Source organism: Pristis pectinata, chromosome 24, assembly GCF_009764475.1.
Source record: "Pristis pectinata isolate sPriPec2 chromosome 24, sPriPec2.1.pri, whole genome shotgun sequence".
NCBI classification, from domain to species: domain Eukaryota; kingdom Metazoa; phylum Chordata; class Chondrichthyes; order Rhinopristiformes; family Pristidae; genus Pristis; species Pristis pectinata.
The window spans coordinates 12,253,090-12,280,975 of record NC_067428.1 but is presented as its reverse complement, the minus strand read 5'-3'; the positions used below and the strand labels follow the sequence as shown (position 1 = coordinate 12,280,975).

Genomic DNA, 27,886 nt, shown 5'->3' with positions numbered 1-27,886 from the left:
CTTCAGACTTATCCAGGTTGAACTCCTTCTGCCACTTCTCAGCCCAGGTCTGTATTCTATCAATATCCTGTTGTAATCTACAGAAACCTTCTACACTATCCACAACACCACCAATCTTTGTATCATCAGCAAACTTACTAACCCACCCGTCCACATCCTCATCCAAGTCATTTATAAAAATCATAAAGAGCAGGGGTCCCAGAACAGGTCCCTGCGGAACAGACATTGGCTGACAGATGTTCACAATATGCAATGATTTTGATAAGGTAACCAACAATACTTTTAAGCTTGCCGGTAACGGAAAAAAATAAAAATAGGGTGGGAATATGAAGAGGGTGCAGAAGACATTAACATGATTGAGACAAATTGAGGGAGTTCACAAATACATGGTAAATGCAGTACAACATGAAGTTATTCACTTCAGTAGGAAAAACAGAAAGGCAGAGTATTACTTAAATGATGATAGATTGGGAAATGCTGATGTATAAAGGGACCTCGGTATTTTTGCAGATTCAGCAAGTAATTAAGATGACAAATGCTCTGCTGTCACTGCAAGAGGTTTTGAGTACATTAGCAGCAATGTCTTAGTAAATTATGCAGGACCTTACCAAGGCCACACCTTGAATATTGTGTGCAGTTTTGGTCTCCTTACCTCAAAGGATGTACGGGGACTCCCTGGGTAATGACTGACCTGACTTACAGATATCTGACTTCATGCAAACTCTTCCATACATTTTTAAAACATCTTCCAAGCCAGTAATAACATGGTTCATGGTATTGATCAATGACTGGATACATTATATATTCTATTAGTTTATAAATGGGTAGCATTAAGGTGATTATTCAATAAAATTAAAGAATTATAACAAGTGTAGGTAGAGTGCCACAATATGGGCAGCTGTAGAAAATAGACATTTCTGACATGGAGAAATCAGTTTATGGATGGTTCTTAGGAACAGAACCCTTAACGTAACCCAGGGACTGCCTGTACTTGCCATAGAGAGAATGCAGCAAAGGTTCACCAGACTGATTCCTGGAATGGCAGGGGCAGAGTAGCATTGTACAGTGGGTTGGGCAAGAAGATCAGGTCAACAAAACCTGTATTCATTAGAATTTAGAAGAATGAGAGGAAATCTAACTGAAACATAGGTTCTGACAGAACTCAGACTGGAAGCAGGCGAGAATATTTCCCTTAGCCACAGGGTCTAAAAATCACACGTCACTGTCTCAGACCTAAAGGTCTTGCCCTGTATCCTGAGATGAGTGGGAATTTTCTCCCCCACTTGGAAGGTGGCAAAATGTGGATTTCCCCACCAGAGAGGGCTGTGGGGGCCAAGTCACTGGAGAAAGAGATAGATTTCCACACACAGAAGGCATCAAGGGGTATGGGAAGAGAACAGGAATATGGTATTGAGATAGATGACCAGCCACAATCATATTGAATGAGGAACAGGCCTGAAGGGTCAAATGGCTTCCCCTCACCTTTTTCCTATGTTTCTATGTTCTATACGAGAAGATTTACTAGAATGTTGCCGGGTCTTCAGGAGTTGAGTTACAGGGAAAGATTGAACAGGTTAGGACTATTCCTTGGAGCGTAGAAGAATGAGGGGAGATTTGATAGAGGTTCACAAAATTATGAGGGGTATAGACAGAGTAAATGCAAGTAGGCTCTTTCCACCTAGATTAGGAGCTTTAGGGTGAAAGGGGAAAGGTTTAGGGGGGAACATTAGGGGGAACTTCTTCACCCAGAGAGTGGTGGGAGTGTGGAATGAACTGCCATCTGACGTGGTAAATGCAGGTTCACTCTTAAGTTTTAAGAATAAATTGGATAGATATGTGGAGGGAGAGGTCTGGAGGGTTATGAACTGCGTGCAGGTCAATGGGACTAGCAGAATAAAGTTTCAGCACAGACTAGAAGGGCCGAATGGCCTGTTTTCTGTGCTGTGGTGTTCTATGGTTCTATACAAAATAAGGAAAGCGATCTGAGAAATGTGAAAACATTTGATTAATAACTTTTTCTCTCAAGCTCAAACTTCTGCCTTGTTTCTGAGAGCCCATGAGATCTTTACAAAGACCTATACCAAAATATGAGATAAGCAATGAGATTACAGAGGGCTCGCACGCAGTGACTACAGCAATGAGGTGGCTGCCGCTATGTTGTTTTTCTGAGGAAGTACAATCACTCTTGAGGGAATGGTAAAAATATGCACAAAAGATTAGGTTAATTACACACTCTCAGTTACACAGTTAATGCAACATCATTCAGAGCTTGTCTGAACTTTTTCTCCCTATGAAATAGTTTAATCACTGGTCACAATCGGTTTACTGAGCACTGCAGGAAAAAAAAGAACAGGAGTCTATTCATTTTAAAGCAACTTTTGTTTCTTGGAATGGGAGAACACATTTTGTAGAGCAGCCTCCAATGGCTTTTCTCCCTAGCACTGACATTTAGAAACTGCCAAATATTCTTTCACATCATGAAAGCATTTTCACATTAAGTGAGAGAAAACTTATTTTACCAATTCTCTGACAGACAAATTTATTTTGCATTAAGAGAAGTTGTATGACTCAGCCTGACCATTCCCTCAATCACTTACTGAAACTGGAAAGGGAACACAAGCTAATTTTTTTTCGCTCCTCTCTTCCCTAGCTGAGATGTTGAAGCCAACTTTGCTAAACTAATTTACCTCAGTTGGAAGGGCATTAGCAACAGGTGGAGATTGGATGGTCAAAGATCTGAAAATAAACTTTTCCTATGCAGATTAATTACGCTGAAGAAAAAAATAGGAGCTCAAACTTTTCATTTTACATTAATTTATCACCACAAGAAGGTGGATTATATGATAGGACAGAACAGATAATGGCAGTAATATACTGAAAGAATTTAGATCGACCATAAATACACCAGTTAGGTACTATTTCAGTTGGCCCAAAATTCACACTTTCTAAGAAAAAATTCCAGATGTCCATTATCCCTAAAACAATGTTCAAACTCCTTTTGTATAATCTTAACAATTACAAATCACGTTAATAGAACTTATTCTCTTAATGTTACCCTTTAGACTTGAATGCCATTAGAAGGTCCACCACAGCTTTCTGAGGGCAACTTGGTGGTAGACAGAAACTGCAACCCTGACAACATTGTCAACATCCTGAGAAAATAAATCATTGGAAAATACCAAGTAATCATGCTACAAAAAGGATAGAGGGTAGAAATAAGAGCAAAATACTGACCCTATTCAAGTGAGTGAGGAAAGAATAGAGAAAATCAAGTCTCTGGTGTGTCAAGTAATTGGTGGCTTTGACTGGATCTTCCAAAGGATACAAAATATTAAATATTACACCTGAATATCACTGCAAAAGGAACACAGAAAGTGAGAACAGAGCAGAAGTTTAAAACCAGTGATCAGAAAAAGTAAATTGATCCTAAAGCATTGGTAAATGAATCACCACAATGTTACTAATTTTTTTTCTTGATTGATGTTTGCAGTTAATTAAAAGGAGGAAAAATTGGGGAAAAGAATAAAATCAGTTGGAATGGAAAGATGGAACAATAAAGGACTGAGTTTCAAAGAACGAACTGGCTTCACATGTGGGCGACAGTGGCAGCCTTAATCCTATCATGGTTGAGAAAAACTGAAGAAGCAAAGATCAAGGACTGATGCAGAGACCTTCCTGGTTGGTATCGCTGGGTCACTCAGGAAAAGCTTCACAACTTCAACAAGAGATTTAACATTCACTGATTTAACAGTAAAACATAACACTCTGAACATTTAGTGTAGTTTTCACAAGCTATCAAGTTACATGCCTGCTATTCCCCGATAATCCCTCCACCCAGCCTAATTTTTCCCCCTTGACTTAGGCCATTATATAGTTACAGAAGATGCAATTGCCACTGGTACCTTACTCAAGCAGAATTCCTTGGTGCTTGAAGGGGGGGGGGGGGGGTGCTGTTGTGGATATCACAACTGAGCTCAAAGATGTGCAATCTTAAATCATGATCAGAAATCTCAATCTCTCTCCCTCCAACCCCCACACTAATTACCCAGACTGCTTAAGTAACACTAAACCTTTAAACACTTAAGCAGCACAATCAGCAGAGCAGGAACAAACCTCTTACAAGTAGCATGTTCAAAACAACTCTTTGGATAAATGCTTTTCTCACACATCTCGTGTTTAGATTTCTCTCAAGAGAATGGTGGAGAAATGAACCAAAAGCCAGTTCGCAAGCTCTCAGCAACAGGCAAATTAATCTGGGAGTGAAATTACGGGAAGAAATGCTAAAGTTAAAGAACTTTAAAGCTCAAGAAAATGAAAGAACTGAACAGAATAAGTAAGACAACTAAACACTTGGCAACAGTAACTACACTGGAACTGTTCCAATGAGCATATTTGGATACAGGCATAGTGAGCACTTTCTGTTCAGTTTCCTACCACATCTGATACAGGCTTGGATGTCTGTAAGGTCATAAAAATTATATTATTGGAGGATGTCAATCAGCTGTCAAACGCTAGCTTTTTGACAGGAACTACCAACTTGAAAATACCTTACTATCATCCAATTATATTCAAATTTTGCAACGACATGCCCAATTCCCTGTGAAATTATGCCACACTGTCAAGGACGTGCATCACCCTCACCAAATCCTTGTTCACGCTCAGCAAAAAAAGAAATGGGGGGGGGGGGGGGGGGGGGGGGGGGGGAGAATTTCAAAAAGAGAGACCTTAGTGGCCTAGAAAATGTAGTGGGCCTGCACAGGAGTGTTATAATGTTGTTGCAAAATCCATAAACAACAAAATCATTAACAACTGAGGTCCAAGGCTTTGGTTGCTACTATGTGGGCATTGAACATTTTGAATAGAATAGATGTGCTGGCCAGGATTGAAGCTTGGTCTGGAGGCCTGAGGTGTAGCGTGAGAGGGGACACAGACACAGAAGATCCGCAGATCATAGACCAGCAGTTGGAAGCCCTGGGTAATGACTGTGCTGTAGTCAGGATTAGGGGGATGTTGGCTCAAAGAAGGGTAGCAAGGTATTTTAAGATATCTTTATGTACGTCGAGACTCACAGTGAAATGCATTGTTTGCATAGAGTGTTCTGGGAGCAGCCCGCAAGTGTTGCCACGCTTCTGGCACCAACATAGCATGCCCACAACTCCTAACCCATACGCCTTTGGAATGTGGGAGGAAACCCACGCAGACACATGAGGAGAACATACAAACTCCTTACAGACAGTGGCCAGAATTGAACCAGAGTTGCTGGTGCTGTAATAGCGTTACGCTGACCACTACACTATCGGAACAAAAGAGGTAGGAGGGCCAGGCCATACAGCCCCGAGCCTGCATCAATCAATAAGATTGTGCTGACCCGATTTTGGCCACGACTCCACCTTCCTGCCCATTTCCCTCAATTTCTGTTCCCCTTCAGTCCAATTCTATACATCCAATGCAAAGGCAAGTAAAGATGACCAAAACTGTACCTTGTATTCGAGACATGGCAAGACTTACCTACATTTGCATTCCATCTCTCTTGCAAGGAAGACCAACATTCCACATGCCTTCAAAGTTACTTGGTGCATCTGCATGCAGAAAGACTCCTAGATCCCTTTGTACCACAACAGTCTACAGTCTCTCTCTATTTAAGTACAGTACAGAATTTACCATCATGGGGTTCCAGTCCAGCAAATGCACAATGAAAACACTGTAATCCAGGAGTGACAAACAACGGCTGCTCCCAGGATTAGGTGATCCAATTTCCCCTGCTATGTTTCCATGAGGAATGAGACCATCTGACAACGAAAGCAGAACTCACACTGCAAATGCCCGGTCAGTTTTCTGGAGTGATGCAAAATGACCCAGATGTGGTTATTGCTTTTTTCACTGTCTAATTTTCAAACATGCAGTGTTGTAGTAAATAGCACATGACCTCATTTCTAGTCCAGCATCTTTTGTCAGTTATTTCTGCTGTTTTGGCATTGTTTTAAAGTTTGCACAGATCAATTACAAATAGCAACAAGTTTTCCCAAACACTTGGACACCACACACTATTAAATATCCTCTTGGTTTATGCCAAATTTACTAATCCCAGATGACATGTCTGCAGAGACACAATATCTGGACTCAGTTTTCCTGATGCATCACATGATCTGCTGGAAGAACTCAGTGGGTCGAGCAGCATCTGTGAGAGTAAAGGAATTGTTGAAGTTTTGGGTCCCGAGTTCTTCCAGCAGATTGTTAATTGCTCCAGATTCCAACATCAGCAGTCCCTTGTGTCTCAGTTTTTCTGGGTTGGGAAGAACAGGGACAAGGGCCATTTTTGGTCTGAGTATTTTTGGTTATCTATTGACAGTAGTAGGAAAGCAAATGGACAAGGCAGCAAGTGAGGAAGAGTGCATCACAAGGGAGACAGTGCTCAAGCTTCAACTGTGATGCCAACCACCACAATTTAGTTTGATGTATGAAGAACGCCATTTGGGAAGGAAACCATACAGTAGACTGAACTACTCTGAAACAAAATGAAAAGAAAAAATCAAAAGAGAAATGAATTAGTTCTCTTCTGTCTATTTAAGGTCACACATAATCACCTCATTTAAGAGGCGATACTTTTTCTTCTAAAAATACACAAAATTAAAGGGCTCTGGTGTTGGTGTAATGACAGATCTGAAGTAAGTTTCAGTAAATCAGCTCTCCTCCCTCCATTAACCTGTTAATCACTCTAGTTACAGGCTCCTCCGCTTCAGCAGGCTGGTTAACACAGCAAAAATTTTCAAGCATTTCAAAACTCTGAGCCAGCAATACTAAAAACTAAACATCCATGAACTATGTTCTAGACAGTCTTTAGATAAGTGATAATAGAAAAGGAAAATATGGCAAATGCAGGATAAGCAATGCTGATAACAAACTAGCTGGTCCTTCCAATTATTGTGGTACATACCAGTCTTGCTGCACTATGCAATTCTGGGCCTCTCCTCACAGACTGACCTTCTGCGCCTTACAGCCAAAACTGGGATGAAGTATTGCCCTTTCCCCGTCATTCAATGAGAGAAACAGTTCTGTTTTGAACTGGCATCAATAAAGCAAGCAAGTAGTTCTTAGACATTGAAATCAGTCTCTTAACAGCTTCTCAACTCTCTCTGTAGATAAATGTCTGCGAGACATTTCAAACTGCCATGTCCCTTGAGAGGTAATACAGGCCTATACCATCATTTTGTGGGGCAGTGTATTCCAGCATTTTGCCGGGAGTGATCCCCAAGGAACATAAAAGCTGGGGTTTGTGACCTTCTGTAGCAGAATCCCTAAAGGCACAGATATCCAGAATGCAACCTCTCCTGCTGCTTCAAGTGTCTGCTGCTCTGAAAAGAAATGGACAATTCTGTCCAATCTAAAACATCAACAGAAAATTTGATGGCATTTATCCTGGGATATAATGCAGTTCTCTAGACATACCCACAGCACAGTTTCCTTTTAAATAAATACTGTAGGAACACAATGAATTTTATAGTAAAACATACAAAACAAAACAAAAATACCAATGGCCTTTCACTTTGTTGCCACAAAGTGCTTCATGAATTTTCTCCCATTAAACCTCTACCTCAAAGCAAATCTCATGCCTAACTGAAGCTTTTGCCACTCAATGCTTTCCAATTTCTCCTTTACTGATGTCACTCATATAGAGTTACATCATCTAATCACTCCTAGTATTTCAATACTAGTGACAGAAATATTTCCCCATCACATGTGTTCAGGATACACTCAGCCCATTACTCTTACTGAATGTGCAACAGCAGGACAAGTGGCCAGAAGAACTATAGGAAAGGCAATGTAATGAACAAGGGATTCAAGACTCATGGCACATTAATAGAAGGAGACATTAGAGAGAAGATAGCTTGGTTTGCCAATCCCAGATGGAGATAACGATTCCACAATATTGACCTCCTACCTATGGCAATCTCATGATATGGAAAGCAACTTTTTCCGATAGAGCACCTTCTCAAACTTCAAGGTATTTCACTTCTATGTTGCTGGTCCTGTTGTATTTCTCGTGAATGGTTTTTTCTCCCAGGATGTTGATTGTGGGAGAGTTGATAAATGATAATGCATTGAATATTAGGAAAAAGGTAGGATTCTCCCTTGTTGGAGATAACACTTATACAACACGTGCTTCTTGCCAATTATCAACCCAACCCTGAATGTTAACATGGTTTTTCCATGTGCATGCACAGTCTGTCTTCTTCCAATGAAGCGTGAATGGAATTGAACAATGTGCCACCATCAGACAAAATCTGTTTCTGACATAATGAGAGGAAGGTCATTGATGAAGCCCTTGAAAATGGATGGACCCAGGACCGTGTCCTGAGGAACTCCTGCAGTATTCCTCTTGGACTGAGATCCTCGATTCTCACTGACTGGTGACGCTTGATGTTACACTTTGTGCAATGCTGCATTAATGTCAAGGGCAGTCACTCTCATCTTCCCAATAGTTGCCTCATTAATTCTCAGAACACGCTACCTTCAGCGCAAGAACAGTACAGAAAAAATGCTTTAAGAGATGTTACCAAGAAGAATTGCAGTTTATTGACAGCCTCGACCACATCCTGCAGCTAAAAACAAACAGCAAGGTTGAACATACCATAAGGAAATAAATGATCAGTTAATTTTGTTTTTATGGTGTTAACTTCCTACTGATTTTCATGAATGCCACGGAATCTTTGACATTCACATTCTGTAGCAGAATTTTGACATTCTGTAGCAGACCTAGTTCAGCCTCGCAGCTGAAGAGTAGTATTTGCAACAATGTCAAACACAGAAAACTGTTTATTTCAGCATATCCCTACTTCATGAATTATGCACTAATCTGCTTCCTTACAGTCGTTTACAGCTCCCTATTGAAATTTGATGGGGAAGGGAAAATAAAGCAACACGACAGCCGTACATCTGGTGCAACAACCTATAAGCACATTGCATCCAAACTTACACAAAGATCCTAAGAACAATCACTAAAGTGCAGACAACTCATTCCTATGTATCCTTAAATTTCTTATTCACAGGTTTGTTCTGTTTACATTTTAAAATTGGTCTTGAAGGTTTAGAAGAGCCATCTTGGCAGTGGTTATAATATTGGTGGACGAATCCCAATCAGAATATCCAGAATTGTTAGAATGAATAATGAAATTCATTCAATAAATTGGCATTACAAGTTTAGATACAATCCTAAGGTTTCCCACTGCTCAATGGCCACTTGGCACATTATAGAAAAGCAGTTGCATTTTAAATCAGCACAAATCTACACAGAGAAGTATTCTGCTACGTTCCACACCTGTGCTGTAGTGGGAGATGAATGCCGCAAAATATTTTTGACCTATATTCCCACCCCAGTTTGCTTTCTTTCTCAGCTTCTGCCATTAACTTTACTTAGATCAGGTACTACATGACTGCCTAATACAATATTAGTAGGGCATCCCATTATATAGTCCATCCTGCCAAACTACACCTCTCGTTGGTCAAGATCAACATGTACATTCCTGTAGGGTCAGTGATAAGGATATCCCACACCACCACCTCCGATAACATCTCCAACAATATTTCCCTAGCTCGGTGTCCATCAGAAACACACAAGAATTTGAAGCCACACCTTTCCTTGTTTGTAAGGCCCAGTACCCTGCCAGTCAGTGGATTAATCCAGCAAACCCTCTCGTACAAGTGTAAAAACTTCATAAGTATGTACATAGTCAGAGAGCTGAATCACGTGAATAACTTTGGAGCTGCTACAACAGTGTTTTAATGCCATAGACACAGACCAAATTACATCCTGGATAAAGGCAGCACTACAGGTCTCTCAAGCTACAATCAGCCCAAGATCTACCACAAGTCACAACCACATTGTGTCTGCTGTAGATTATCAAGTGGCAACAGTAACAGTCTCAATCTGCCTCTGCAACACTTTCAGTCCCTCACGTACTTATTGCTGTTGTCCTTCCTGTGTGTCAGCCATTAATGGCAAGGATTTCAATCACCATCCCACTGCAATCTTGAACTCTCTGCAGCTACTTCTGGTCTCAATCACTCACCTCTTGCAAAAATCTCTGATCATCATTGAACTCCTATCCTAGATTCTGACCAAAACAGCTTGCTGGAGTGTAACCTTTCACAACTAACCTGTAATGTGCTATGGAAAAAGACTCAAATATAAACAGTTGATGAAAATGTGCATTCGTATTTGAGATGGTCCCCCATCACCGAGTACAAAGTATGCAATTTGAGAGTTGGCCCTTTTAAATGCTATGGTTTTTAGGGGAAAAATAGAGCAAGTAAATAGGAATCAATAAGATTTAAAACCTCACTGCTGACAAATTTTAAAATGCTGCAATACTCACAACATCATCTGGAGGCTTGACATTGGAAAAATGGTGCTAGGGCAACTAAAATCCCACTGAAGTGAAGAGTCGAATTTCTCAATGGGCAGTATGACAACCACAAATATGAAGAAAAGGCTAAATTCCAAAGTAAACTAATTTTCAACTGCACAACACTTGTACTTTTGTGGATAAGTGTCTGGGCTAATGTGAGAGGATATGGGGAAAAGAGGTGAAGAGCTGCAGAGAGAATGTTGCCAGGCAAGGTTAAACTTTATGTCTTTAAATTCTAGTGCACCCCATTTAGTGCTGCAGCAGTGAGCTAACAACCATTTTGGTTGCGGACCACCCACTGCGAGTGCGTGCAAAATTTCACATTAAGGTCGAGTTTCAGGAGGGGACAGGTTGGGCGGAGGCAAGAAAGGCCTGCCACTGTAGGCCTGATAAGGGCCTGTATTAGGTAGGTGGGGATGCTTGGGAAGACTGGGGGCCTGAAGAAGAGGTCTTCATCAAAAAGGAGTGGAGGAGGGGAAAAGCAGGGTCCAAGAAGATGAAGGTCTCAGAGGATCAATGTATTTACGGAATGTAATCATCAGGGTGAGGGGTGGAGATCTCAATCCAGCATAGAATTACTAAAAACATGGTTGCCCTAATGATGATCCCTCCCATAACAATGTCTATTCCCCCAAAGTGCTCCAAAAGGAATACGGCATGGGAAATTACTTAACGCCATGCACAAATCACTCAGAAATGGTATAAAGATTGAACGGCCCACTTAGACCAGGAACTGGCTAAAGGAACTACAGGAGCGACAAAGTGATCTGTTCGTGCATTATGTAATGGAAAATAAGTGTTTGGCAACTGAGTTTGGTGAAAAGGGAAGCTTGGGAAGGAAATGGTTGGAGAAGAAAGTAGATAAGTGAGGTTAGCTATAACTGATCATTGAGCATTAACAACGATATAGCCTCCTCTCTAAATATCCTACATCCCCAATTGATGGAGGTTGCCTCCTTATTATTAATAGTTGTTCTCTCGTTTCATGCCCCTCTAGAAAATAGTAGTCCATTTATCCAACTGTCTAGAGTTGAAATAACTTGGTGCTCTGCCATGGTGTAGTTTTCCATCAACTATAGACAACGATACAAAAACGTTGCTTGCTAATTTAACAGGGAGGTGCTGATGTTTGGCTCCTTGTCTGGCAGAGATCCAAGGGAAAAAGTAGCATATACCAGCCCAAAAATTATAAGGCAGATGCAACTGAAGCCAGTCTGTGTTTAAAACAGATGGTGTAAAAAAGCTTATACACTTATAGTTAAGCGTTTTAAAATCTATTGTTTATTTTTAAACTTTAGTTGCTTCAAGTGTTGGCTCTGTGATACAGCACTACTTGCACAGGAGACAGCTTAGAAGGAACTATCTGGTACCTCCTACAAAATGGCTCCCCCCACCCCCCCATATGAACCACCAGCCCCAACACCTACAACCCAGCAGTTCCTCTTTACCCAATCTCCTCTAACCACCACAATCAGAAACGCTTAACTCTTTCTCACAACCTAGCAAATGGCCAATTAGAGCAACTAGCTTCACACAGATATGGGATCTTTGTTGGGGGGGATGGGGGATGGAGGATGGAGGGCGAGGAGAGGGGAGAACACTGGCAAACCCAGTTCTTCATGAGCTATGAAAAGAAATTAATGATATGTTCCTTTAAACCTCTTGCTGACTAATAACAGCAGAGTCAGAGACAGGAAAAAAAACCCACATGATTCAGCAGAAAGGTGGGCTAGCAATTACAGGCAGCCCACACTGGGAGGAGTTAGCAAAAGATAATTAGTGACAAGAAGTGGTGACCTATGGGCCCTTACTCCCCTGTCCGCTCTGAAGTCTGCTTATTCTCTGCTTACCAAAATTCACCTTGGAGGAGCTGTGAAGGTACTGCTAGCCAAGTGATGCATGCCAGAGTAGAGTGCGTTGGGAGGGAAAGGGACCCATTTAAATGGCATGAACAAGATCATGTATTTTCATCCATGTGTGCATGTCCACATACATGGGTGTGCCAATTTTGTACAGCAGAGCCTGGTTTCTAGTTGTCTTGGACTGTCTTGTTATTGAACCAAAATCTTGCACTATTGTCCATCTGATAAATGGTGTGCAACAACCACCCTATGTTAACCAAATTCACGCAAAGGCACCTTTCACACTGCAAATTTATAGATAAAAGGTGGTAATTTGCTGAATTCTCATTTGCTGAACATTGAATATATTTATTATATTATAAATTTTAACTTTAGAGTGCTTACTTGGATAATTTTAAAACACCTCTGCAGCAACCTAAACAAAAATAACATCTTAATTCAATAAAACCGCAGATCGAACAAAGAAAGCTGAGGAAACAACTTTTGATGGGAGTGTGAGATACTTTATGTCCAATGAACTCTATTTCCCCACACACCACATTTTATAGACCAGGTTCATATGAAGGTTGTACAGCAGAGTAAAACCCCAACAAATTCCCCTTTTATTATATATTAGGGTCATATCAGGCATTTAGGTTTTTTAAAAAATGTATAACAACATCTCAGACTAAAATTAAACTAACATTTTCACAATGCAAAAACAATAATCAAAAACTGCTGACTGTTGTTCATCATGAATAACTTTTTTTCTCCAACCCTTCATTCACAAAACTCTTACATTCCCCTTAAAAATCAATGCCCTCAAAGAGACCCTGCACTGTACCTTCTCCTGAATTCAATACACATCTTTTTCCCTATATTAAGATGAAATTAGGACTCACAGTAGCATTACTAATATACAATTGCCTCAACTTCCTTCCTACAATATTTTCGTTTAGATGAACAATGTTCTTCTTAAAAACCAGGCTTTGTGGTGGTTAAATCATTATTTCTGATTTACCTAATCTTCTCTAGCAGACTCTATGGCCTTGAATGTTTGCCATATTATTAATTCAAAGTGAAATCAAACCGATTGGCTGGATTCTTTAAATGTTCTTTTCTCTCAGGAGCCCCAAGTTTCTCACCATCTGGGTCCAGATGTTCAGTTCTGACAGATCATCAACTTGAGATGTCAACTTTTCTACAGAAGCTGAATTTATACTTCAGAGTTCAAGCAGAATATTGCTTTTGTATAGGCAGCTGTCAGTTTTACCTTAAACTATTGTGGAATCTGTTATTTAAGAATTTTTTTTTTTTACTTACCCATGCAAAAGTAATATGCTGAGAGGAGCTTCTTTTAAAAGCTTTCAATGACCATTCACAATGTCTATGCAGGAAGCAAAAGGTGCATTAAAAAAAAGAAAGAATTGAACTTGGAACTTGTGTAGCTCAGTTATTCACTGGGTTTAACAACTGAGCCATTAGGGGAACTATTACTAACGTACGTCATTATATACTCATATTGGATCTAAAGAGAAACATCACTAAACAAACAATCATTTCACCAGTTATTTATTTCTAGCCACTAATAGATTCATACTCAAGAATAGGAATAGCCCACGCAGCCATTCAGACTTATTCCACTATTCTAAATAATTCCTGATCTGTACCTTAACTCCTTTATACAAGCTGGTTCCATATACCAAAGAACTATCAATGAAAATCAAACTAGAAATGCTGGAAATGAGAAATAAAAAAAAGACTGCAAGCATTCAACAGGTCAAGTGGCATTGGCAGAAAAATAAATAGAGTTAACGGTTAAGGTCAAGGACTCCTTGCCAGAACTAGAAAGGAGAAAACAAGTTAGTTTTTTTTTAAGTTGTAGAGAGAGTGGGGAAGGGTGCATTGGACAAAGGGAATATCTTTGATATACCAGGACTCCCATGGTGATAAGCTGTTGATGAAGATCTATCAATCTTTGCATTATCTGTCCTTTACAAACATTATATACAGTACAACTGTCAAACATATTGTTGGAAGTTTAATTATCTGTTATGGAAAACTGGTTTTCATCCACTCACCACTACCAGTTTCCAATACCCTACTCAATGCCACCACTCCCATCCCACTAAATTTCAGGTGAATTAAATACTATTCAGTCAGGTAAAGCATAGTCAAGATAGAGGGTCAAACTCCCACTACCCTGCCCCATCAAGTACTTCCAAGTCAATTACAGCATATGGTAGATCAAAGTAAAGCTTCCTCTGTAGAGACCTGGCCAGCATGCTGAGAATAGATACAGTGTGGGCCAGATGCAGAGTAAAGCCTTCCAGTATCTAGCACTCCCAGGACAGACATTGTATGGGCTTGATGCACAGTAAATCACCTCCTACACTGTCTTACCTGACATCTGCAGGATGGTACAGGCTCAAACCAGTGTCATTTAAATACAGTGAAGCTCCCTCACCCTGTAACACCTCAGCAACATCATTCATTTCACATACCCGTTATTCTGTGGCCTTTCTCTGTGCAAGGTAGTTTGATGCCAAATAAGATAAATGTTGTGCCATTCACAGGGTATGGGGATGGAGATGACAGATTATAATTAAAATGTAACCTTTGAGATGGAGATAGAATACATTCACCAAAGTAGTCCAAGTTGGGTATGAACTCAGGTCATTTGAGTTAAAGGTCAGTGCTCCACCCACTAAATCAGTCATCTCCCAGTTGATTTATTATAATTTGCAAATTAAAGTCATTGCAGTAGATATGCCCTATTATTATTATCATATTTAGAAAATTCACCATATTTAGAAAATTGAGTGTATGCAGTAAACATTACACTAAATATACCTTGACATAGGATATTATTACTGCACATGGATTCCTATGATTGAGTAGAGCCAGTCACACCCTCATAAGTACACAAGTGATTTGATCCACCTGCAGTGAGCTTGCTGGAGAGCATTATATCATTCTGCAATCCAACTGAAGAGAAGACAGGTACCTCTGGAGGTAACAATAATGGAATAAAGTATCTACTACTGGAGGATCTAACAATTTTTTCTAACATGTGCATACCAAGGACGCAAAAACCACTGAAGGACCCTCTTTCCAATAGTTACCAATTGCCTCAGAGGTACAAACATCATCGAATCACAGGAAGGTTACGGCATGAAAGTACACCATTCGGTCGGTACAAAAGCCATCCAGCTAGTTTCACTCCCTTGAAAATTATTTTCTTTCAGATGCTTAGCTACCTGCAATTGAATCTGACTGCACTAATACTCCTGGCAACGTATTCCAGATCTAGCCATTCACCATGTAAAAACAAAATTTCTCATGTCACTTTAAGTTCTTTTGCCAATCGCCTTCATTGTCCAGTAGTTCTTGACCATACTACCAATTGGAACAGCTTCTCCCCATCTACTCTCTGCATCTTACACCATTTTAAAAATCAGATCTCCTTGGACTGACTTTCTTCCATGGAGATCAGCAGCAGTATCTCCAGTCTATCCACATAAATGAAGTTCCTCATCCTTGGCATCATTACAGTAAATCTCTTTTCTAACCCCTTTGAAACCTTCACACTTTTCCTGCAGTGTGACACTCGGAACTTAACACAATGCTCCAGGTGTTTTGTGCATCATAACTTCCTTGCTTTTGTATTCTATCCTGCTATATATGAAGCTCAGGATCCCATATGCTTTTTTAAAACCACTTTCTGAATTTGTCCATCACCCTCAACTATGCAGAGGTTCCTTCGAATGGTACCCTCTTGTTTATATTGCCTCTTCTCATTCTTCCTACCAAAATGAACTACCTCATTTCTCAGCATTAAACCTCATCGGGTACCTTTTAAAAATGAACCCTAGTCTCTATCGTCCAGTACCTCACCCAAAGAGCCAATGTGTAGCCCTGGCAGAGAACGGAGAAAATATCATGTCCAGACCTAATCATATCTTCAGTGACAGCTGTAAGCAGACACTTTCCACAAAGGGCACTGTATAATAATTAGAAACAGTCCTTGCTCCTGATCAGATTTTACTCCAGGGTCAATGAAGCCAAATGAATTCCCCCATTGATCACCCAACTAATATCAGTAACTCCTTAACAACTGTGGATTGGAACTGGGACCTATATTCTAAACATGCCTATTAGACTGATGACACAAACCTGGATGTTATGTTCCCAACCCTTATTTAAAGGCCAGACACCAATTACAACTTTGCAATTAAGACTTAATTGTGCCAGACAGCAGCTTAAATAACTGAGCCACAAAAATAATCTGTAAAAAAACATGTACCTACAGTTATACATACAATAAGAAACTTTTAAAAGATATACAAACCAAAATTATTTTATGCTTGTGGGGGTAAATATATTCTACACCTATAACCAAATATCATAATTGCAATTTAAAATTAATGTAACAAGTTAAATTGCAATTTTAAAAATAAAGATTTTGATTATAAATTTAACATTTAAAACTACACATTTTTATATGTATCGTTAGAAAATGAACGATCTCAGTAACGAGGAAGTGCAACATTGGTTAAACAACTGGTAGTAATTACGAGTTACATCCAAAATTGACATTTTGGCAGTAAGATACAAATTAACAGAATAATTTAATGCATCAACACACCGAAGCACAAGGACAAATCCCCTGCAAGTCCATGCGGCTGTAATGAAATCTAATGCAACAGTATCTGAGGCAAGCAGGAGCCTGACAGCATCACTCCCCAGTGCTTCCTGCGTCTCTTATCGATAATTTATACGTAGCTTTCCTTTCAACCTTATCAAACTATTGTCAGCCACACAATTTATACCTTTTTCAGCATGTAGCTGTCCCTGACTCCATGCTGCCCTGTTCTTGAGGTATATCAGTCTATTCTTTGCTTCCTCTCTTCAGCGGCTACCTCTGCCACTGTCTGGGACCCGCCCACCCGCCGCATTTTCATTGGTTGAATCTGGGAACCCGCCCGCCAATTCTCGCTCAACTATTGGTTGATGAATCCGTCAATAATCGGCGCTGGGCAAACACTCTAATTACTGGTTGGACAACATGAGAACTACAGTGCGGTCAATCTACGATAGAATTGTGGAGGGTGTAGTCTCAGACTTAGTGGAGCTGCTTAAAGAGCAAACTGTTCAAATACAGACAGCTTCTTAATGTTTTATATATGTTTAATTTATTTATGGGATATGGGTGTTGTGGACAAGGCCAGAATATATTGCCCATCCTGAACTACCCTTGAGAAGTTGGTAGTGAGCTGCCTTGAACGTTGGAGTCTTTGTGGTGAGATAGTCCCACAATGTTGTTAGGGATTGAGTTCCAAGATTTAACTCAATGATGATGAAGGAACAGTGATATATTTCTAAGTCAGGATAATAGCTGCTGCCCTTCTCTCTTTTGATGATGACCATGCCTTTGAGAAGTGCTGTCAAAGTAACTGCAGTGTATTTTAGAGATGGTACAATGTTGACTTTGCCCTGCTTTTAGTGGACAGAACATATATTAACAATTTTCTGCATTCATGTACAGATGCCCGTTCTATGACTTCACTGGAACAATTTGGCGAGAGACATGGCTAACTCTAGAGGGCAAGTCTTCAGTGTTACAGCTGGGACGTTGACTGAACCTGTAGTCTTTACTATATCTAGTGCTCTCAGCTTTTTCTTAGCATCATGTGGAGTGAATCAAATTGCCTGAATATGCCAATGTGATGGTAGGGACCTCAGAGAAAACCGACATGGATAATGTGCTCAATATTTCTGACTGGAGATGTTTGCAAATGCTATAGCCTTTGGCACACGTGCTGGGATCCACTTTAACTGAGGATAGGGACGTTCTTGGAGCCATTTGATCCTGTTGGCAGTTTAATTGCTCACTACAGTTCATGACCAGCTTTGTCCTGATCTGCTGATGTGAGATCACTTGGCACTGTCTATTGCATGCCACCTCAGGTTTTTAGCATCCATGTAATTCCGTGTTGTAGCTTCACCAAGTTGACACTTCATTTATAGATATGCTTAGTGCTGCTCCTGGGATGTCCTCCTACATTCCTCAATGAACCAGGTTTGATCCTCTGGCTTGAATGTAATGGTAAATGGTAAGAGAATTGAGGGACTGCTGTGTGCTATGTCTCACTAAAACATGGCCTACACCTGCTTCATCTGACTATGCCATACAACCTGAGGGCTTCTCAATCCACTGAATGGACCATACAGTGTCCTTTGGGCAAAGTTAGAGGTGGAGGGTTCTGCTTCTTAATCAATAACTCATGGTGCTCGGACGTGATGGTCCTGGCGAGTTCCTCCTAACCCAGCCTGGAATACCTAATGGTGAAGTGTCGCACATACTACCTGCCATGGGAGTTCACTTCAGCTATCCTGATGGCAGTCTACATCCCACCCCAGACAGACGTGAAGCCTGCACTCAATGAACTATACTCTGGAACAGATTACCCTGAGGTACTCTTCATTATTGCAGGTGACTTCAACCAGGCCAACCTCAAGAGTGTGTTACTAAAATACTACCAACATGTCTCCTGTCCCACTAGGGCCCCTAACACCCTTGACCATTGCTATACAACCATTAAAGATGCCTTCCAAGCCACCCCCCCCCATCCTCACTATGGTAAATCAGACCACCAGGCTGTATTCCTTCTCCCTGCATACAAACAGAAGCTGAAATGGGAGGACCCAGTACAGAAAGTCATACAGTGCTGATCTGAGGAAATAGATGAGCTTCTACACAACAACTTTGAGTCAGTGGACTGGTCCACGTTCAAAGACTCAGCTGCCAGCCTAGATGAGTATGTCAACACCGTCACGGACTTTATCAGCAAGCGTGTTGAGGACTATGTACTAAAGAGGACAATCCTGGTGTTCCCAAATCAGAAACCATGGATGAACTCCCTACTGAAGTCGAGGACTGCAGCATTCAAATCAGGTGACCCCGACCTTCACAAGAAATCAAGATATGACCGCCATAAACCTATCAGAGATGCCAAGAAACAATATCAGTCCAAAATTGAGTCTCAGACCAGCCGTCAGTTGTGGTAGGGCTTACATGCTACAATGGGCTACAAAATGAAGTCGGGCAGCATCACCAACAACAGCACATCACATCCCTATGAGCTTAATGCATTCTATGCTCGTTTTGAACAGAAGGGAATTGGTTTGTGACCACCTACCCTGATAGCCTCCAATGCACTTGAACCCATGGTCACCGTTGAGGACATAAGATCAGTCTTCTGGAGAGTGAACCCACAGAAAGCATCTGGCCCAGATGGTGTTCGTGGCCGTGTCCTCAGATATTGAGCAGATCAGCTGGTGGGGGTATTTACAGACATATTTAACCTCTCCCTGCTTCAATCTAAGGTTCCCACCTGTTTTAAGAAGACAACTATCATCCCGGTACCTAAGAAAAGCAAGGTAACATGCCTTAATGACTACTGACCGGTGGCTCTGACATCCACCATCATGAAGTGCTTCGAGAGGCTGGTCATGGCACGCATTAACTCCAGCCTCCCAGAAAACCTCGACCCACTGCAATTCGCCTTCCACCGAAACAGGTCTACAGTGGACGCTGTCGCCCTGACCCTACACTCATCTCTGGAGCATCTAGAGGGTAAAGACACACACATTAGACTATTGTTTATTGACTACAGCTCCACCTTCAATTCTATAATTCCAAGCAAACTTATCACCAAACTCCAAGACCTGGGACTCAACACCTCCTTCTGCAACTGGATCCTTGACTTTCTGACCAACAGACCGCAATCAGTAAGGATAGGCAGCAACATCTCCAGCACAATTATTCTCAACACTGGTGCCCCACAAGGCTGCATCCTCAGCCCTCTACTCCCTATATACTTATGACTGCATGGCCAGATTCTGCTCTAACTCCATCTGCAAGTTTGCAGATGATACCACCGTAGTGGGCCGTATCTCAAATAACGATGAGTCAGAGTACAGGAAGGAGGTAGAGAGCTTAGTGACATGGTGTCATGACAACAACCTTTCCCTCAATGTCAGAAAAACAAAAGAGATGGTTGTTGACTTCAGGAAGGGGGGTGGTGCACATGCACCTGTCTACATTAATGGTGCTGAGGTCAAGAGGGTTGAGAGCTTCCTAGGAGTGAACATCATTAATAGCCTGTCCTGGTCCAACCATGTAGTTACCATAGCCAAGAAAGCTCACCAGCGCCTCTACTTCCTCAGAAGCTAAAAGAAATTTGACATGTCCCCTTTGACACTCACCAACTTTGATTGATGCACCATAGAAAGCATCCTATCTGGATGCATCACAGCTTGGCATGGCAACTGCTCTGCCCATGACTGCAAGAAACTGCAGAGAGTTGTGGACACAGCCCAGCACATCACGAAAACCAGCCTCCCCTCCATGGACTCTGTCTATACTTCTCACTGCCTCGGTGAAGCAGCCAGCATAGTCAAAGACCCCACCCTCCCGGGTCATTCTCTCTTCTCCCCTCTCCCATCAGGCAGAAGATACAGGAGCCTGAGGGAACATACCACCAGGCTCAAGAACAGCTTCTTTCCCGCTGTTATAAGACTATTGAATGGTTCCCTTATACGATGAGATGGACTCTTGACCTCACAATCTACCTTGTTATGACCTTTCACCTTATTGTCTACCTGCACTTCACTTCCTCTGTAGCTTTGACGCTTTACTCTGTATTCTGTTATTGTTTTACCCTGTACTACCTCAATGCACTGTGTAATGAATTGATCTGTATGAACAGTATGCAAGACAAGTTTTTCACTGTACCTCGGTACAAGTGACAATAATAAACCAATGCCAATACCAAGTGAGCAAGGTACTGGACCAGAAGGTTACATATTGTAATGAAATGCAGTTCTAGGTCTGGTGGTGGCCTATGCCTCTTCCTGGAGAATCAGTTTTGAGCTGCTGGTTCTGTTCTGAATCAATTCCCTTTACACAATGATAAACCCCACATCACAACAAGGGGTATTGTCAGTGTGAAGATGAGACTTTATTCCACAAACACTGTAATGGTCGCTTATACCAGTGCAACCATGGGCAAATGCAACTGCAGTGGATGAGGTCAAACAAGGATGCCCTTTTGGAGACACAAGAGACTACAGATGCCAGAATCTGGAGCAACACACAGAGCGCTGGAGGAACTCACGGGTCAGGCAACATCTTATGGAAGGAAGTGAACAGTTAATGTTTCGGTCGAGACCCTTCACTAGTCCAGATGAAAGGTTTCGACCTGAAACGTCGATTATCCATTTCCCTCCAAGTATGTCCTGAGGAGAGACCGTAAATAACAATCAGCAGTTTTCCTTGCCTGATGCTATCTAGATTCAAGATTGAATACTTCCAAGGCTTCCTTTTCCCAACTGTTTACCACTGTGTGCTATTAATTACCTCTGCTGGGATTGTGCTGCTGATGGGAAAAGCCTGCTCAGGGATTATGGTGGAATCATCTGGAATATTGGCTCTAAGAAGCAAATCTGTGACTATGAATATGTCAGACTGTTGCTTGATGGGTCTGTGGGAGATGTCTCCCAATTTAGGCACCAGTTCCAAAATGTTTGTGAGGAGGATTTCCCAGGTTGACATGGTTGGGAGTGACTTTGCTACTTCTGAATGCAAATACTGAAAGCTTGATACCGGGTAGTTTGTCCAATTTAATCCTTATTGTGCTTCAATGTGGCAGTTTTTGCTACAATTGAATAGCATCCTGGTGTTTTTCAAAGGGCAGTTAAGAGTCAGCCACACTGCTGTGGATCTGGAGTCAAATATAGGCCAGACTAGAGGGCAGCAAATTTTGGTAAAATTATTTTTTTTATAACAGCCCTGTAATCTCATGGTTGACATTACTGAGAGTAGCTGTTTTGAACTCTAGATATTTTAACTTATTTAAATTTCCCTGCTGCCACCATGAGATGTGTATTTATGCCTGCAGATCATTAGTCCAGGTCTCTTTAGTACTAGACTAGTAACTTGTGCACCCAAGGCACCATTCTCATCTTCGGATGTATGGTCATTAACCTGAAATGTTAACTCTATTTCTCTCTGCACAGGTGTCGCCTGACCTGCTGGGTATTTCCAGCACTTTCTACTCCATTTTTTACTAATAATGACACAGAAGGAAGCTGTTCAGCCCATCAGTCCTATGCTGGATCCCAGGGGAGCAATTCCATTAGTTCCGCCCCCTCTCCTTATTTTCCTGCACTTCCTCTCACACATGCTACTTTTTCTGCCACTAACCTGTGCTAAGGGGTTAGTTACAGTAGCCATCTTTGGGGCGTGCAAAGAAACTGGAGAACCCAGAGGAAACCCACATGCTCACTGGGAGAATGTGCAAACTCCAAACAGGCAGCACCCTAGATCAGGATCAAATCTGTGAAGCATCAGAACTAACTGCCATGTCAATGTTTAGTTTTGAAGTCCCTGCTCTTTCATTTTTTTCTCTCAAAACTTTTTCATGCTAACTTAGCTCACTGGTTAGCTCTGTTACTTTCAAGTTGGGAAGATAGAGATTTGGGCTGTATTTTAGGGTCTTGAACACTGAGTCTAACGTGACACTGCAGTATGGTACTAAGGACATAAAAACTACTGCAAGATCATTGACTTGAAACATTGACTCTGTTTGTCCTTCTACATTTGCTGCCTGACCTGCTTAATACTTCCAGCATTTTCTGATTTTACTCCAGATGCCTTTTGATCAGCTTGCATTTGACAAATGAGGGAATGCTTTATTGTTGATGGTCTTGGGAATGAAGCTTTAAGCCTTGGACATATCCACCCTCTCAGATGGATGTAGAAGTCCCCAAGGCACTATTTTGAAGAACGTGAGAGTTCTGCTGAGTGCCCTGGCCAATATTTATTTCTGAACGAATATATAAATATTAGATTAGTTGGCCAGAGAACCATAGAAATTTACAGCGTGGAAGGAGGCCTTTCAATCCATTGTCTTCATGCTAACCTAGGAAGAGTGCTCCCAACCAACGAGAGCTAATTCCATTCCCCAGCACTTGCAAGACATGACACATCAAATGCTCATCCACTTTTTAAATATTCTAAGGGTTTCTGCCTCTCCCAACCATTCAGGCATTGAGTTTCAGATTCTAAACATTCATTGGATGAAACATTTTTGCCTCAGCTTCCCGCTAAGCCTTGACCAGTTATCTGAAATCTACAGTTCCCTAGTGATTGACTTCTTTGTTAATAGAAAAAAGTCACTGTACCTGGGCCTCTCATAATACTTTCTATGTAAGTGATGGTGATAAACTGCCATGTTTTTTACATTGTAAAAAATGACTGCAGGAGAAATAAACACATTTGCTTTGCACTTTTCATATCCTCTTTGTTATGTATTTGCCCCAGTGGGTTCTTGTCTGTCCTGAAGAAACATACAAAATAATACACAAAGGACGTTAAAAGGTGTGGCTAGTTCATTTGTGGTTCTATTTGGATCATATACAGTACATGCACAATGAATCATGTTTTGCAGTGGCTTCACACTTATTTACATTAATGACACTGCTTTCCCTGTAAATAAACACAGAGTGAAACTAGTTTAACAACATTTACCCATTTACAAGTTAACTGATTAACTGGGTTTCAAATTATCTTCAGTAATTTTAATTGTACTAATGTTGCTTGTGTGGTTACAGATGTTGTTGATATAGCATCCACATTGCGACTCATTGAAGGTCTCACTCATAGAGTCATAAGAGTACTACAGCACAGAAACAGGCCCTTTGGCCCATCTAGTCCATACCGCCGGATCTTCTGCCTCTTCCTATCTACCTGCACCCGGACCATATCCACCCAAACTCCTCCCATCCATGTACCTATCCAAACTTCTCTTAAATGTTACAATTTGAACCCGCATCCACCACTTCCACTGGCAGCTCATTCCACACTCGTACCACCCTCTCAGTGAAGTAGTTTCCCCCTCAGATTCCCCTTAAATATTTCACCTTTCACCCTAAACCTATGACCTCTAGTTCTAGTCTCACCCAACCTTAGGGGAAAAAGCCTGCATACATTCATCCTATCTATACCCCTCATAATTTTGTATACCTCTATAAGATCTCCCCTCATTCTCCTGTGCTCCAGGGAGTAAAATCCTAACCTATACAACCTTTCCCTATAACTCAAGTCTTCAAGACCTGGCAACATCCTTGCAAATTTTCTCTGCATTCTTTCAAGCTTATTGATATCTTTCCTGGGGGCAGGTGACCAGAGCTGCACACAATACTCTAAATTCGGCCTCACCAACGTCTTGAATCTTCTACAATTGTTGGACTCAGAGAGTCATGGAGCTACACAGCATGGGGACAGGCTCTTTGCCCCAACTCATCTGTGCCAACAAAGTTGCCTAACTGAGCTAGTCCCGTTTGCCTGCATTTGGCCCATATCCCTCTAAACCTTTCCTATCCATGTAACTGCCCAAATGCCTGTTAAATGTTGTAATTGCACCCGATTCTTCAACTTCCTCTGGCAGCTCGTTCCATATACTCACCACCCTCAATGTGAAAAACCTGTCCTTCTGGTCCCTTTCAAATCTTTCCCCTCTCACTTTAAACCTATGCCCTCTAGTTTTGGACTCCTCTATCCTGAAAAAGACTATGGATATTCACCTTATCTATATCCCTCATGATTTTATAAACCTCAGTAAGGTCACCCCTCAGCTCCTGCATTCCAGGGAAAAAAGTCTTCACTTATCTAGCCTTTCCTTATAATCTAAGCCCTCCTGTCCATTTAAAATCCTCAGAAAACATCTTGCATCCTCTCCAGTTTAATGACATCCTTCCAAAAGCAGGGCGACCAGAACTGTGGCCTTACTAACATGACTCACCTCAGGAATATATTGAAACTGACAATTTCCCTCATTGTTCCCTTGGCTATCATACTCGGAGATCAAATAGTCCATGAGAATCATCCTGAATATCTCACCTATTCCTTCAAGCTAATTTAAGATGCATGGGATCCACGGTGACTTGGCCATTTGGAGTCAGAATTGGCTTGCCCATAGAAGAGTAATGGTCAATGGATCTTATTCTGGCTGGAGGTCTGTGACTAGTGGTGTTCCGCAGGGATCAGCACTGGGACCTCTGCCGTTTGTGATATGTATATAAATGACTTGGGTGAAAACGTGAATGAGTGGATTACTAAGTTTGCAGATGACACAAAAGTTGTGGAAGATTGCCAAAAGATACAGTGGAATATAGATCAATTGCAGATATGGGCGGAGAAATGGCAGATGGAGTTTATCCTGGCAAGTACGATGTGTTACACTTTGGAAGATCAAATGTGAATGGAAAGTACACAGTTAATGGCAGGACAACAGCATTGGTGTACAGAGGGATCTTGGGGTCCAAGTCCACAGCTCCCTGAGAGTGGACGCACAAGTCGATAGGATGTTAAAGAAGGCGTGTGGCATGCTTGCCTTTATTAGTCAAGGCATTGAGTTCAAGAGTCAGGAAGTTATGTTGCAGCTTCATAAAACTTTGGTGAGGTGGCATCTGGAGTATTGTAGTCAATTCTGGTTGCCCCATTGTAGGAAGGATGTGACGGCTTTGGTGAGGATGTGGAAGAGGATGCTGCCTGGATTAGAGGGGAGGGGCTTTAAGGAGAGGTTGGACAAACTTGGGTTGTTTTCTCTGGAGCAACGGAGGCTGAAGGGAGATCTGATAGAAGTTCATAAAATTATGAGAGGCATAGATAGGGTAGACAGCTGGTATCTTTCTCCCAGGGTCGAGATGTCTAGTACTAGAGGGCATGTATTTAACGTGAGAGGAGGTAAGTTCAAAGGAGGTGTGTGGGGCAAGTTTTTTACACAGAGGTGGTGGGTGCCTGGAATGCACTGCCGGGGGGGGGGGGGGGGGTGGTGGAGGCAAATACCATAGAGATGTTTAAGAAGCTCTTAGATGGGCACATGAATGGGCAGAGAATGGAGAGATATGGACCATGAGCAGGCAGAAGGGATTAGTTTAACTAGGCATCATTAGCTTAATTAGTTTAGCACAACATTGTGCTTGAAGGGCCCATTCACAAGATCACAAGATCACAAGATAAGGGAGCAGAAGCAGGCCATTCGGCCCATCGAGTCTGCTCCAAGGAAAAGGGAAAAAGAAATGGGGTGGGAAAAAAAGAGAGAGAAAAAAAAAACTATTCTAATCCCATTTGCCAGCCTTATCCCCATATCCCTTGATACCCTGACTATTTAGATATCTGTCTATCTCCTCCTTGAACACCCCCACTGATCTGGCCTCCACTGCTGTGCGTGGCAAGGAGTTCCACAATTTCACCACCCTCTGGGTAAAGAAACTTCTCCTCATCTCTGTCTTGAAACTGTACCCTCTAATTCTAAGATTGTGCCCTCTGTGTCCTGGACACGCCCACCAAGGGAAACAGCCTAGCCACAATCTACTCTATCCTTACCTGTCAACATTTTAAATGTCGCTACGAGGTCCCCTCTCATCCTTCTGTACTCCAGCGAGTACAGTCCAAGAGCCGACAAACGCTCATCATACTTAAGCCCTTTCATTCCTGGAATCATTCTCGTAATCTCCTCTGAACCCTCTCCAACGTCAGCACATCCTTCCTAAGATGCGGGGCCCAAAACTGCGCAAGGTATTCCAAATGAGGCCTCACTAGCGCCCCGTAGAGCCTCATCAACACTTCCTTACTTTTATACACTATACCTCTCGAGATGAATGCCAACATAGCATTCGCTTTCTTAACCACCGATCCAACCTGGTGGTTAACTTTTAAGGTATCTTGTATAAGTACCCCCAAGTCCCTTTGTACTACCGCACTATCAATCTTCTCTCCTTCTAGATAATAATCTACCCGCTTATTTCTACTTCCAAAGTGTACAACTGCACATTTCTCAACATTGAATCTCATCTGCCATTTTCTTGCCCATTCTCCTAAACTGTCTAGGTCCCTCTGCATTCTTTCTATTTCCTCTATGCTCCCTACTCCTCCACTTATCTTGGTGTCATCCGCAAACTTAGCCACACAACCATTTATTCCATCATCCAAATCATTGATGTACAAGGTAAAAAGGAGAGGCCCCAACACTGACCCTTGCGGCACACCACTAGTAACCGGTAACCAACCAGAACGAGATCCTTTTATTTCCACCCTTTGCTTCCTGCCAACCAGCCAATTCTCCACCCATTTTGCTACCCTGCCCATAATTCCATGACCTCTCATCTTATTAATCAGTCTCTTGTGAGGCACCTTATCAAATCCTTTTGAAAGTCTAAATACACAACATCTACCGCCTCTCCCTTATCCACCCTACCTGTGATTTCTTCAAAAAACTCCAATAGGTTGGTCAGACAGGAACTCCCCTTCACAAAACCATGTTGACTAGGTCCTATCTTGCCTTGCGCCTCTAGGTATTCGGTAACCTCCTCCTTGAGGATAGACTCCAATAATTTTCCACCACTGACGTCATACTAATAGGTCTGTAATTGCCTTTGTGCTGCCTCCCACCTTTCCTTATATAACGGAACTACATTCGCTACCCTCCAGTCCTCCGGAACCATGCCAGAATCTATCGATTCCTGAAAAATAATCGCCAACGCCTCCGCTATCTCCACAGCCACCTCCTT

The 27,886-nt window shown here is 41.7% G+C and overlaps 1 protein-coding gene across 2 annotated transcripts in view; it reads right to left on the bottom strand.

The window, feature by feature from the left end:
• Positions 1 to 17,152, bottom strand: part of LOC127582352 (phospholipid-transporting ATPase ABCA1-like) — a 139,941-nt gene extending 122,789 nt beyond the window's left edge. For both annotated transcript variants that reach the window (XM_052037516.1, XM_052037517.1), the window contains exon 1: positions 17,080 to 17,152. In XM_052037516.1, coding sequence (XP_051893476.1) covers positions 17,080 to 17,091 — 12 coding nt within the window. In that variant the 5' untranslated portion in view covers positions 17,092 to 17,152. The remainder of the gene's footprint in view (positions 1 to 17,079) is intronic.
• Positions 17,153 to 27,886: the final 10,734 nt, after the last annotated feature.